The sequence below is a fragment of the Zeus faber genome (assembly GCF_960531495.2).
Source record: "Zeus faber genome assembly, chromosome: 21".
Lineage (NCBI taxonomy): Eukaryota > Metazoa > Chordata > Actinopteri > Zeiformes > Zeidae > Zeus > Zeus faber.
In genome coordinates this window covers 23861909-23876798 of record NC_137208.1, presented here as the reverse complement: position 1 = coordinate 23876798, position 14890 = coordinate 23861909, and the positions used below count along the sequence as shown (strand labels likewise).

The following is a 14890-nucleotide window of genomic DNA, read 5'->3' as shown; positions in this document are numbered from 1 at the left end:
AGCTTTACCCACACATTTGTGTTTGCGCGCACGCATCCGGGGCATCACCTCCGTGCATTACTTGAGGACTTTTATTACGTATGCAATGCGTCAGCACGCGTTCTGCGTCCACTGGAAGATGGATGGCAGGGTCTGTCGGGCACAATCTGTCTTTCAGACACTTTTTAAAAATAGCGAGAGAAATTAAAGGGCTCCCCAGGTGGCCCGTTCAATGAATGTCTCTTCGTTCGCCCTCTCCTTTCCATTCCTTTCCTGCTTATACGGGGTAGAACAGGCAGGCCGCCCCAGGCTGTTTTTAGTCATTACCTATAAGGCTACTGAATTGAGACTCGTGACGAAATGTTTGACTCTGGACGAGTGACTAAAGGAAAATATTTAGTTCAATTTTCTGACTCTTCGTTCTTTTGGTATAATTCAAGGTGAGCAAGAGTTCTGGTAAACAATGAACGAGAGCCAGAGGAGTCGGTTGAGCTCTGAGTTGTGAATGGAATTCTATTTTAATTAATTTAATAAGAATCTGAATAATTGTATTCTGTCATAATTATATATTTTAGTGGAATGCAAAGTGTTTATTGTTCACATTCAGTGTGAATAATTTTCCACTCTCACCACATTATTTTAATCCTCAGTGATTATGTTCAGTTTTGGACTTTCACTCTCTCGCTACGCTACTCACTGAATTGAAACTTAAGGAGCTTGTTGCGTACATAGCTGCTTGCGGCATGTAACCATGTTATGATCAAAAAATAAAAAACATAATGAACAAATCATTTGCACGTCTCACATCACTACTGCAAGGGGATTGTTATGGCCTGTCGGAAGTAAGCCAATTCAAATCTCACATTTGCTTTGTCCGCTTTTGTGTAAGGACCACGTCCAGCTAATTTCACCTCCTGTTTTTCCGTCCTAATGTTCTCCAAACTGAATACATGGTTGCAGCTCAGATGCATCAGCTTCTCACCAACGATGGATGATAAGGATAGAAAATACCCAGCGCCAATAACGGAGAGTGAAAGTAGCGACTGCTCTAACCAAAGTTTCGAGATGCAGTTAACGGGTTCAGTGTCTTTTTCAAGGGAACTTGAAACCCGCTCCACTAACTCTTGAGTCACTGTTGCACCGACTCTGTGTATGACCTTTAAATGAGGGGTTTTTGATCAGTTTGAGTTCAAACTATATCACATTCACTTGAGGGAGGAAACAAAACACTTATGTACAGATGGATTGGAAATATTTCCAAGAGGATAACTCTTTGTTATTGTTACATAATTGACATAATTGACTAATAGTTTGTTGGGATGTGTCACAGACGTTATTTCAAAATGTTAGCCGTTAAAAAGAAAAGACGACTGTCAATAGAAGGAAACAGAAAGAGACAATTGCGTCTCAGTGCAATTATCCAAATGCATGGGTCACTTTTTCCCAGTTGAACTCAATGTGACTGAGCAGTGAGGGAAAAAGTGGGCAATTAATCACCCCTGCTATCATCGTTAGGGCCTATTATCATTAAGGGTCATTTTCATCTCTGGGACCACAAGTCCTCGTAGACCTCTATCATCCAGAGTTCTATTAATGGGCTATTCACTCAGCCGTGGACTCACTCGACAATGAATGAACATCTCAAATCAAGATCCAGCCGGGTCAGCTTGTCAAAGTTAACTGTTATCAGCGTGTTTGGAGCTAATCTTTAGCGGCGTCTATTTGCGTGGGTGCTAGCGAGCTACTTTCCTTCCCGTTATGGTTGTAAACCCTATGTGTTTTTTGGGGTGGGATAGTTACAGCATCAAAGATATTTGAAGTATATATGTTACCCACAATGTGCTAACCTGGTGCATTTCGTGGAAGCCTACTTTTGGCTAGACGTGAAAAACATCGGAAATTCCTTGACCTAAATAAACTTGAATTATACAATTTCTAATTTTTTTTTTCTATAAATTAATGACCCAAATATTATTTCTGAAAAACACATTCAACATTATCTCATTGACGGATTACAGCACTATCCAAATGTAACCATTTGAAACACAAATTATGTTTCTAAATGGGCATTTTGTGCTGCAAAACTCTGGAAATGCTTCTAAAACTTGAAAGCCAGATTTCTCAAAATTTCTGTTTCCAAAATCTTAATCTTTAATAAGTCATAGATTCCAAAATATCCGCTTGATTCCAATTCAATCCAATCCAATCCAATCCAAGCAATACTTTTGTTTTGGAGCTTTGACTCTACAAGTTAATATTATGTGAAAAGAACAAAACTGTCAAATTTCCAAATGTGACCCTTAAGTACGCAGTAGGTCACATATTTACAAATATCACACCAGCGATAGAAAAAAATCCCCTTCAAAAAATTGAAATAATGGAAATTGGCCCTTGCGTTACAAGATCAAAATTACAAGGCTGTACTAATTCATCAAATTCATCAGTTACAGCCAGAATAGCGGCTCTGTGTTCATCAGTACAAATTTCCCTCAGAAAGTGACGACTATTCGTAGCGATGAAAGGTTTGATAATTTTTTTGGTGGAAGGTGACCAAGGTAAAGAGTTTCTGGCAGTGACTGATCACATTCACCCACCTTGCCCACCCACAAAAAGCACCCCAAAAACCTTGAGTCACGCTCTGTTGTGCGTGCCGCACGGGAGGAAACCAAATGCGATTCCCCGCGACCTTGTAGAGTGTGTGCGCGCTGGCAAAAAACGCCAATAGTTAACGATGTGACACACACACACACACACACACACACACACACACACACACACACACACACACACACACACACACACACACACACACACCCGCCGTAGCTGATGGGTTGTGTGGGTGTGACAGAAGGCTCTCTGTGTTTACCTCATTAAAACTGACACACACAAACACACACATACACACACACACACACACACACACACACACACACACAAACACACACACACACACACACACCTCTCCTCTTGCACCCAGTTCCCCCCAAAGTGCCATGCAAAGTCATAAATGCATCGGGACGGGGGGGATCACAGACCCCGAGCTGCGGTCTGTGCGGTCTATGCTGTTTTCAGATGGATCGATCTGCCACCTGTTGTGACTGCGTTCTCTCAGCGTTAACTTTATTTATCCCTGTTGAGTCTCGCGGGGACAGAAGGAGTCCACCAAACAAGTTGTGAAATGCGTTTTGAAGGAATTTATTCCATGGTTTACTTTTTTTAATCTATTTTATTTTATTTTATATTTTATTGAACAAACACATTCAATTTACCAATTTTAACTCAATGTCCGTGTTAACTCTGTGGATTGTTGTGTATGTAGGTTATTTTTATATATGTATTTTATTTTATTTTTTTTATCATTTTTCTGACGCTGTGGCCCGTGAAGTTCCCCACGGGATTAATTTCAAGTATAATCTTATTGCATCTTCATTGAAAATCACAATAAACATAAGATGCCGATCACTGTAACATTACAATGGTAAGATAATTCAAATTGAAGTAAATAAAAATGTGAAAAAATCAAGAAAAGAAACGAAGAGAATTTCATTCGTCCATTTTTTTTGGAAAGAAGTATTTATAGTATTTTAAAGTATTCAACATATATTCTTTGCGACTCATTCGGAATCAATTCTCCCCACTTCCCTTTGGAGCTTTTTTTAAATTGTATTATCTATTTCTATTGACTATTTTTTGTGTGGCAATGCACTGTGGCAGAGCTTTAAAGTGAGCAAAAATGGGGTGATAAAGAAGTCATCATCATACCCCGAGCAGCCATGACACAACGGTCCTCACTCTGCACAGCACTGCAGCGCTCTGGCGACCCCAAACGATCAATCGTGGAATTGCATGCATCCCTAGCTTAATGAAGACGTCACCTCCTCCCAGTCCAGGGTTTCATACTAGTTGTGTTCTTTCTTTTTTTGATTGTTATCCATTCTATACTCTTCTCACACACACTATTAGGCTTGCACTTTTATTTTTCTTTCAACTTGCTTCACTGGGTCCACAAGTAAATAGGCAGAGACACATTTGGGTCAAAGTTCATTCATTTTGGCTTATTTCGCATCCACTCCATTTTCATGCCTGTATAGTTCTTTAACATGTATAGCACGCAGTCTTATTTTTAAAGTGTTAATTTTTGTTTAATATTTGTCGTTGTTCTTTTCCCCTCTCTCTCTAAACGGGGACAGGTATGGAGACATGGTGCCCAAGACGATCATAGGGAAAATCTTCGGCTCCATCTGCTCGCTGAGCGGTGTGCTCGTCATCGCCCTGCCCGTTCCCGTCATCGTGTCCAACTTCAGCCGCATCTACCACCAGAGCCAGCGTGCCGAGAAGAGGCGTGCCCAAAAGGTGACCTCCTCATCCGTGGCCCGCATAGCCCCCCCCCACCAAATATCCCCCGATATCTAACACCTCCATGCCTCATCAACTGGCTGAACTATAACCTTTTCCAAATTATGTTTACAGTCAATAATGAGTGTCTTAAGTGGCTTAAAATCAAAGCTATAATCAAAACTGTCAGTCTTAAAATCATCATACCCCTTGAGCCCCTATATTTGATTTCATTCATTAGTTCACGAATTGACAAAAAGTTAAAAAGACGGGTAACACTGGGTCTGTTTTTTAGCTGATAAATCAAAATGCTTCCACAGTAAGTGAGCAATTTCTGTTTTAGGCTGTTTTAAAATAAAAGAACAATTACAGTCGTACAAACATCCCAAAAGTGCTGAATTAGTCTCATAGTTTATGCTTGCTTGTTTTTTTGGTCCAAATAAAGTAAGATCACCAAGAACCTTTACAAAAGGTCTCTCATACCAAATGCCATCATCAGGCCAACACTCTAAATTCCACTGTACCTCCATGCTTAACCACAACTGTGTCGTCTAATTACTCTGTTGTAGTATGTGGTTGTATCTAAAGAACAGGGTTTGCTATTTTCCTACCCAGCCTTGTCAAAATGCAGCTTCGCATCATTTATAACTGTTATCAGCACAACATACAGAGTGTCTCCAGCCAGAGGCTTTTTCAGCTCCACTGCAATAAGGACCGTTACAGGAGGTCATTCCTGCCCACCGCAATAGCCACCTACAATGACTCCCCTCTGTGCCAGGAGAGGAAACCCCTCCTCTGAATGGCAATGCACAAGGCACATTTTTTACTTTACATTTAACTTACACTTTAAGCTTTACCTTTCACTAAGTTAGATTCAATTTTGTTCAATTATTTATATTATTATTATTTATATTATTTTATTTATTTAGTTATTTTATAGATATTAAAACACACGTTATTCAAAACAACGTGTGTTTTTGTAAATTCTGTGTTTTTTCATGTAGGTCATTGCTGCTGCAACACTGGAATTTCACTTTGGGGATTAATAAAGTACATTTATCTTATCTTTAACCTCGATGAACACTTCGCTGCTGAGAAACGTACCACTCTGCTGCAGCTTATTGCCGTGCTTGAATGGTGTCCAATGGGGCAAATGATTAAGCCTAAAAAAAAATCTCCTTTTTCAAAACAAGAAACTCGCATTATAGTCACATCATTAACTTTTATTTTTTCGTTGGTGATATTGCGGCTATAGCGTCTAAAACAAAAAGAATGTTCCTCATTTTAGCCATAATATCACATTTCATTTAAAACTCCTTTTTGCAATTTCATACTGTTTGCGTCCTACAATTTCAGACATGCTAAACATCAATTTGGCATAATAAATAGCATTCTATTTTGGACGCATTGTATGGGAGATTGTGCTGCATCCAAAGTGTAACGTTGGCTACAGCAGGTTGCCATTTGGAAGCGGTGCAACTTCGTGTTTCTAGTCTCTTAAGTTAGCAGGCTTGTAGCTAAAGCTGATTTGTTGAAGTGCAACAGAGTTAATATAACTCTGAAAAAAAAAACTGATACGATGCAAATTATATATATATATATATATATATATATAATAATTATTATTATTACATATATAACTCTCTGGTTCAGGGCAGGATTGAGTCTTCTATGGGCCCCTGGGTGATTCAACTCAAAGCCCCCCCAACTATGACCAACAACTATGGTTGTTGGTCATGGTGCAGCTGCTCAGCAGCATTATTGTCCCCAATACTGTCCTCGTCATGTAACGTTATATCCTTGCTAATGTTATTGTTGTGGCTATCTCTACAAGAGATGTCACAGTCACTCCATCAAAAGGGTGAATCTTCGACTCACATACAGTATTTAATAATTCTTGTCAGAATTACATTCCCAACTCAGAGCCAGCCGACTCTTCTGATTCCCGCTCATCGTTCACTGGAAGTCCTCCTGCGCTCGCCGTGCATTACACCAACCCAGCTGAATTTGAACGACTCTTTTTACGAGTCACTCGTCACGAACCAAACCCGAAAACAGAGTCAAACCTTTCATCACTATTAGACACCTGCTTGTTTCGCGCTGCAATAATGAACCTACCATGGCTTTCTTTTTGACTTTTTTTTTTCTTATTTAATGATTGGATTAGTCCGAGTGCAAATGCACACAGGGGTGTTCTGCATAACATTCCGTTCCATCGGTTAGTGGTGGGACGCCTCGTTGATTTGCACATGTACAGGTACCCTGTTCTCCAGGTGGGCACCCAGGACGCCCTCATGATTCTGTAGATCCGGCCCTGCTCTGACTATAATGTTAGTGTCCTGTTTTTGTAAAGAAGATTTAACATGTTTTTTTAAGACTGAAAAGTCCCCACTGAACTGTATTCAGCACAGAGAGAAGTTGCATCAGAGTGGTACGTTTCCCGACTATGAAGCGTTCAGTTGGTTGTGCGATGAAAGTAAGACAAACATGTAGAACTGTACTTAGCTCGGCACGTTGGGAGTTCCGGATCTATTTACTTGAAAATGTGCCCTCACAAGGGGGCGAGCAAGAGAGAAAGCAAGGGATAGAAAAAGAGAGAGAGAGCAGCAGAGAGGGGGGGCGAGAGAGGCAGAGGGAGAGACGATCACTCTATCTATCGTCTTGTGTGTTCCAGGGAATCACAACCCCTTTTCCAAAATCAACAAAACAGTTTTTCCTACTAAGGCCCTGTAAGGAAGGATTGAGGAAAAAAAATAAAGAGGGAGAAAATTACAGATGTTTGAGGGCTACTGAATCAGCTCTCTCTCTCTCTCTCTATCTCTCTATCTCAAACCTAACGTCATTGAATTTAATTAGACTACTTTTAATTCAATTCAAATCAAATCAACACGATTCAGTAATCTTTATGGGTGCGAAAATGTGCAATATCAACGAAGTTGTGTGTGCAGGACATGTTACGTAACATTGAAATAATTAGAATGCCTTAATTTGTATCTCTGTGTGCGCGCACACACACACACACACACACACACACACACACACACACAAGCATTTCCTGTGTGAGAACTCTGGTGCTGTATTTCTTTCTTTTTTTACTGTTTTGGATCCATGCCTGTGAACTTCACATGGCTATGAAAACCTTTTTTGTGTAATACAAACATTTTCTTAAAGTGGTAATCTGTACTATTATTTTGTTAAAGAATATCCCATATTTGATTGTTTTTTTAGGTGGCACTTTATAGGAAAGAGCCATTTTACGTATTTGCTGCATCCATTGGCGGTGCCGGGGTTCGCCTTTCCCTGCAAAAACTGCGAAGATCGGGGAGGACACACCAGATTACACATTGGTTTACACAAGCACAAACACACACACACCCACTCACAATTGAATAGACTAAACGGATAAAGTGCAACAGAGTCCTCTTGGTCATGTTTGTCTCTGTTGTCCCCCTCAAGTGTGCACCTTGTTTGTCTTCACATGCACCAGATCCAGGCAGCGCCTCTCTCCCATGGCTTTAGTACTCGTGGCTCGTACTCGTAAGCGGCTTGATTGTGTTTGTTCACAAAACAGAAAACCAGGCTCAAGGCGCATCTGCATGTCTATCTTTCTAACCTCGACCTACTTACCCTGTGGCCTCTCACACTGCGCTGGCAGACACTGCACATTGCCTGTGAGGGTTACCCTCTTGTCCGAGGCGTGGGCCCACCTCGCTCCCATGTCTACCTGTCTCACTTCCCATCAACGCTGTCCTTATCTTCTCCTCTACCACTCCACATGTTTTGCTTTGGTTTGTCTTTGACTGTCTTTTGGGTTGTCCATTGTTGGACGTCTTTGTGCATTTGAGACTGCCACCCCCACCCCCACTCTATCTTCTCCGTCCCTCCCCTCCCATCCCCATGGCACAGCTGTCCAACTCGAATTGGACTTGTGGTTCGATCCTCATGGTATCACAGTAATGCATAGTAAACATTGGAAGCTGTTGGAGGCATGGGGGTTGGGGGGTGAGGCACGCTGTGGTCCTGTATGTCGTTCCACACAGCGGTGCGCAAGAGAAAGCGTGAGCAGTGGTGGTGGTGGTGGGCGGGGGGGACTGTGGGAGGTGTCAGTACCATGGCGGGCAAGGTCGCCGTGGGTGCGCGAACTTCTGCCATGAAGCAATAGTACAAAACTGCTTAGATGCAGTCCAAGGGACAAAATGTTTAAGCTGTAACAAAAAAGAAAAAACATGATTCACCTGCTCTTCCACAAAACAGCTCTTTTGGCTAACCCTAACGTAAGAGGAAGTATTGCTATTTCATTTTTTTGCCCCAGCAAGAGTGAAGCCAACCTATATAGCCAATGTGGTGCTGTGGCGATTGCAAAAAAAGAGCATTTTAACTAATGTGATATCCCTATTATGGCAATCATGTAAAAAGTTTTTTCAAGGCTTCATTGTTTGCCCCAGTGGACTGCATTTAAGCAGAGTGGTAAGTTTCTCAGTGGTAAAGCGTTCAGCGAGGTTGTGCTATGAACAGTTATAAATGATGGGAAATAGCAAACCTATCCTTTAACTAACAGCTTTGAGACTGAATCTCGGGTGACAAAACAAGGGCTGTCCATGTTTCAGGTGCTCTCATCTTTGTGTTTTCTTGTGGTTTTGTTTGTGTTCACTCTGCTATTCCCTGCATTGTACTGTAGTATTGAGAAACTCAAGTGTTTGGGGGCGGGTGGCGTCGGGGCCCCGCCCCGTTGTGTGGATGTGTGTGTTATTCTCTCTCTGCTCCGTAAAAAAAAGGCCTCTAAGGAGGCCGGCCAGGCGCTGGTGTGCAAGACCAACCCCACCTTCGAGGTGCACCACCACCACCTTCTACACTGCCTGGAGAAGACCACCGTAAGACACCAACATACGCACACACACACACACACACACACACACACACACACACACACACACACACACACACACACACACACACACACACAGAGCAGGCATACACCAGCTAACAGTCAACCGTAAATGTTAAAAAAACAATGTTTATTACTTTTATGAATTTGTCGTTAATATGAGGTTTTGCGCTACTGTATTCGATTTTTTTTTTATCAACAATAAGACATTCTAAAGAGAAGCCCTGTCTGGGGACATTTAGGTCATACCAAAGAAGGAATTCCGAGAAGAATAGACAAAATGGTGAAAAAGCATGATCAAACAACAATCAAATCGCACAATCAAAATTGAAAGGATGTGTTTCTGTCTTTATTCTACAACAGTGTTCTTCAACTGGGGGTCCACGAGCCTAAGGGGTCCGGGAAGGTTCTGCAGGGTGTCCGCCAATTCATTTAAATGTCAAAATTATTTTTGTGAAAATTTGTGTATTTTAGACAAAAAAAATGATATTGCGTAAACTCCAACCATTACCACTAGAACAGCTTTGCTTTTTAATTTCAGTAATAAGCTGAAAGTGAGCTGATTGGCAACTTCTAACGTTTTGATGCGTTCAAAATCCTTTGATTTTTGAGTCCATTCGTTGATGTCAATTTCTTTTTTCTGATTTAGCCATTTTGTGGATGAAGTGGTGACTTCCGGTTGTTTCAGAACACCGAGATGGACAACCGGAACTGTGTCGTGTTCTCCCCCTCTCTATTCTCTCCGTGATGACCAAAAAGATACAAACAGAGCGAACACGCTATGTTTCCTTTCATAATAATGCCACCGCATGCCATGGACGAGTTTAAATCTCTCTTCCCTTGTTCACCCCCAGAACCACGAGTTTGTGGACGAGAAGACGTATGAGGCTGGCTGCATGGAGGTGAGCATGGTGAAGCCGGCGTCCTGCTCATCCTCGCTCTCGCTCTCCTCGTCGCACGGACTCGCCTCGTGCTGCTCGCGCCGCAAGAGGAAGAGCTTCAACGCCCCCAACTCCAACATGATGTCCGAGGGGAGGCAGGGCAACCTGCAGGAGCTCAGCACCATCCAGATCCGAGAGAGGCCCCTGACCAATAGGTAGGGTAACACCGCCACTGGAGGAACGACGCATTATTGTGCCTACTCGTCGGGCTGGGAGTCACTTGGGCAGAAAACCCGAAGCGTCGCTGTGGTGACAACCAGGGCGGTAACTCCCGAATACTTGCTTGAGCCGTAGGCAAACGCTTATTTGGTTAACGCTAGCCTGGTTAACTTCTGGGATAAAACAGCTGCATTTTATTAATTTCAGTAATCAACTGAAATCGAGCCGTTCGCATCTTCTGACACATTGAGGTGCTTTCAAAAACCTCGGAATTTCCTGTAATGTAGTTTGTCTCACATGGTGAATGGTTTGTGTTATTGTATTGATATTATACAGCGTGTAAAACCCTAATTCAGATTTGTGAAAACTTTATTTTATTTGTGAAAACGGAGAAAAGGTGGATTTCAGTGAATTTTCTACAAACATGCCATTTAAGACCAGGTCTAGATAAAAATTAAAAAAATATTGTTCTTATAGTAGTCAATCCTGGACTAAATTATATTTCAAAATTATAAAACCTAAACAGCATTTAAATGACATTTGCAAAACCTTTATTCTGTTTGTGAAAACAAGAAAAAAGTGAAATTGTTTTCCACCCCGACCAGTAACTGGTCTAATGACTAACAGAACTAAACTAATGGAAATTAATCAAATCTAAAATAAAGACACACAGCAAAGGCATTACAAATGTTATTATAGGCCACGCTTAAAATGCAAAACAAACCGATATAAGTTGCCCCTTTTCCCAGTTCTAGCCCACATTTAAAGGACTCCAAAGTGAATCAGAAAACAGGTCTATTACACAAACACACACACACACACACACACACAGACACAGACACGCACACACACACACACACACACACACACACACACACACATACACACACACACATACACACACATACACACACACACACATACACACTCTATTGGTTCTCATATGGAGTCAGGCCTTAGGAATCCCGGCTATGTCCAGCTGTGGCCTAGGATGTGTGGGGGTGGAAGGAGAGGTGGGCTGGTCTGGGAAACCCTTACCCACGCCCTCACCCCCGCCCTCCCTGGACAGCGACAGCTGGATGGAACCCCTCCCCCCACCACCACCACCACCACCACCAGCTCCCTCATGCCACTCCCGTCCTTTCCCTCCGTTCCTTCTCCTCCCACAACCTCATCATATGCCAGAAACCTTCGCTCCCCTCTCTTTCTCCCTCGCCTCCCTCCTTCCCAACCCCCCCTCCTTGAACCCAAATGTTTAGACAAAGGGCGTATAAACACGTGTAGCCCGCCTAAACACACCACTACTCTTCTCTCCATCTATCATGTATGTGTCTCTCTCTATTTTTCCTCTCCTCTTTCTCCATCCCTGCATCACCCCCCCCCCCCCCCCCCCCCCCCACACACACACACACATTGATCATTTTTGGCATTATGGCTAGTTTCTCTCTCTCAAGTCTCCAGATATGTCTGCAATGCCTGCTTTCTTTGTTAAGGAGCTATTTCAATTAAACCGTTATTGGGAGGTTAAAAACTAAAATACGGCAGCTAATAAAGCACCTGAAAGGGATATGACGGACCATGCAAACCGGAAATAGGAAAACTATTGTATTCCCCCAAAGACCAAAGTGGTAAAATGATTGTGTCTGTACCCTCTCTCTCTCTCTCTCTCTCTCTCTGTCTCCCTCTCTCGCCCTCTGTCGCCCTCTCTCTCGTCACCTTCTCCAGCCGCTCCAGTCTGAACGCCAAGTTTGAGGAGACAGTGCCGCTCAATTGTGACGAGCGGCCCTACATCACGGCGGCGGTCATCAGCATGCCGGCGCCACCTGGCAGGGATGAGCCCGCCGCCCCGGCCCCCATGGACTACTCCCAGTCTAACATCGTGCGGGTGTCGGCACTCTGAGAATGCGGCGTCTCCTGGCATTCCACCTGTCCAGAATCCAAGAAGACACCGCAACAGAGAGAGACACGAGAACACACACAAAAAAAAATGGATCCCGTCTTGGAATTTGGAGTTTGGAGAGTTTTGACTTCCCCTTTATCGCTTTTCTTTTTGCGGGGGGGCTTAAAGCATCTTTGGTCATCTCGGAATCAGCTCGCACTTCGAGACGAATATTGGGTGACGGGGGTATTGGGAGTTTATTATGAATAATTCATATTTGGACTGAAGTGAATTACAGATTTTGTGAAAAGAAGACTTGATAGGAGGGTATATGCCTGTTGTTGATGTAGATTAAGGTCCCAAGAAGCGGCTACAGGAAATGCCATAGAGACGCCGAAGGAAAATATCGCATGGATTTTTTTGTTTGTTTGTTTTTGTTTTGTTCGGAATTGCGAGTCAGTTGCGAGTGCGTGTCTGGGGTCCAGGACCTTTAATGCGGAAACACCAACTGCATGTGATTTTGTGCATGACGCTCCCCAAGCCCTAAGCCCACCGGACCCCCAAGCGCCCTCGCTCCAGCTCCTGCAGCCCAAAACACACCGGTGTTGGCACAAGCACAAAAGGATCCTGCCAGCAGCAAATGAAGTTGTGGCGCGTATACGAGTCGGTCCACATATTGAGCATACATAGCTTACATTTTTGGGGGATTTATTCATGTTTTGTTTTTTTTTTTGTTTTTTTTTTTCAGAATCAGAATCCGTTTATAAGGAATGTGAGGTTTGACGGTTGCTATAAGTTGCTATGGACTCCGGTCGCTATTTTTGGAGGATCACTTCCATTTCATTTCATAGAGAAATAGCAGTTTGGCAGTTGTGGCAGTTTTTCACCTAAAAAGACTTCCACGCCATCTTTTAACTTAAAAATTCACAGTCAATGCTAGTGATCCCCCGACTAAGGCGGCTTGCTCCAACAAGGGGACGTCAGCTTCACATTTTCTCATACACAAGGAGGTTATCATGGTATAGTTGATGCATTGTTGAGCGGAAAAAAAAAACAACTAAAAAAGGACAGTAGCAGAGAAAAAAAGTCAAAAATTTACCAAAAATAATAGATAATATCTATAATATATACAGAATATACTAAATGTTCTCTATGAAACCTATAAATATAAGTATTGACTGGTTATGAATATACATATGAATTTAGTTTGGTATTTCTGCACATTATGAAAAAATATATGTATTATTATCATTGTTAATAATAACAATAATAACAATAATAATAATAATAATAATAATATGTATATGTATACGCCAGTATGGACACGGCTAATAATGGATGGGTTAGACAAACTTATTACAGAATAATCTTTTCTATTTACCTTTTTTGATGAATCAATCCATCAAATTTATTACAAATTATCAAACCATTAATATTCCATTTGAAAAGGCAGAAGTAGCAAACAGCAAAAGCAAAAAAAAAGTGCCGTCAAGAAAGAGATACAAATTAAAAAGAAATAAGAAATAACACATGTACACGTCTATCTATACAAGTTACCATGAAGGAGCTCTGTGCTAAGTAGTAGCCCTATGCTAATTAGTAGCACTACGCTAACCACTGAACCCATTATGGGAAAATAGCAGTTAGACTAGGAGATAATAACCATATCATTAGAATTTTCCAAAACCCGACGCTAGAGGCAATATTAAAAATGCAAAAACGTGAGCTATCGTCATGCAGCATGATCAGTGGAAGTGTAAAATGTATGTGCTGGCTGAATCTCTATTTGACGGCCGGCGTGATCCTTTGAGGAAGGTGGAGGACGGAGCTTAGAATGGACGTGGTCTATGAGTTTCCTCTCTCCTCCAGAGCCCGACAGCTCTCTCGAAGCGACGGTTGCCATTGGATGAAGAAAGAAAGAAAAAAAGAAAGAAAGAAAGCAAGAAAGAAGGAAAGAAGGAATGAAACAAAGAAACAAACAAAGAAAAATACATAGTAAAAGAAAGTAAAAGATAAAAAAAATAAAAAATGTCCATCTGATGTGAAACTTATTTGGTGGTCCCTCTGGTTCCAGATGCCCTCACCTACCTTTTCAGGCCTGCCTGTTGCCTGGCCTGAAAAGGGGTTCTCGTGTTGTTTCTTTTTCCTCTCTTTCTTTTGAGTGGGAGGGGGGCCCGACCTCATCAACAACCCAACGTCATCAAGAATACGTAGATGTTCTTTCATCGGATGCCGGTCGGTGAAGGGCGCCGACTTTTCAACCAATGCAGACCTTTTGAGTCCACCCGGTTTTGATACAAATAGTCGCTCTCTTATTTATTTTTTACTCCGAGACAAACAATGACAAACTGTGCATGGCCGTTTGTTTTGGCTTGTTCATGCCTGGTGTTTTGGGTTTGGATTTTGCTTGGACGATTGCGTTGAAAGGCTGGACAGTATCCGAGTTCCCGACCCCCTGACATCTGTATTTGGGGACAACGTTTTTGGCGACGGATCGATTTTCTTATCGATTAGGTTTGTTGCCCCCCCCCCCTAAAGCTGAACAATAAACGACTTCCCTGGAATATTCAAAACTCTTGAAAGGGTTAGGCGAAGAGTGAAAACGCAAAATGGCCATCGGCACTCAAGTACTTGCCTCTCACCCCGCGCAAAGCCAACGTCTTCGACCGCAGATGGGGGTGAAAACCAGCCCGCGTTTCCGCCGCTCCACCA

General features: G+C 42.3%; 1 protein-coding gene across 1 annotated transcript in view; it reads left to right on the top strand.

Annotated features, from left to right (window-relative positions):
• kcnd2 (potassium voltage-gated channel, Shal-related subfamily, member 2) overlaps positions 1-12199 on the top strand; it is a gene marked incomplete at both ends in the record, with an annotated part of 127598 nt that extends 115399 nt beyond the window's left edge. The window contains 4 exons of the mRNA XM_080022673.1: positions 4170-4332; positions 9090-9185; positions 10054-10295; positions 12025-12199. Of these exons, the coding sequence (XP_079878799.1) occupies positions 4170-4332; positions 9090-9185; positions 10054-10295; positions 12025-12199 (676 nt within the window). The remainder of the gene's footprint in view (positions 1-4169; positions 4333-9089; positions 9186-10053; positions 10296-12024) is intronic.
• Positions 12200-14890: the final 2691 nt, after the last annotated feature.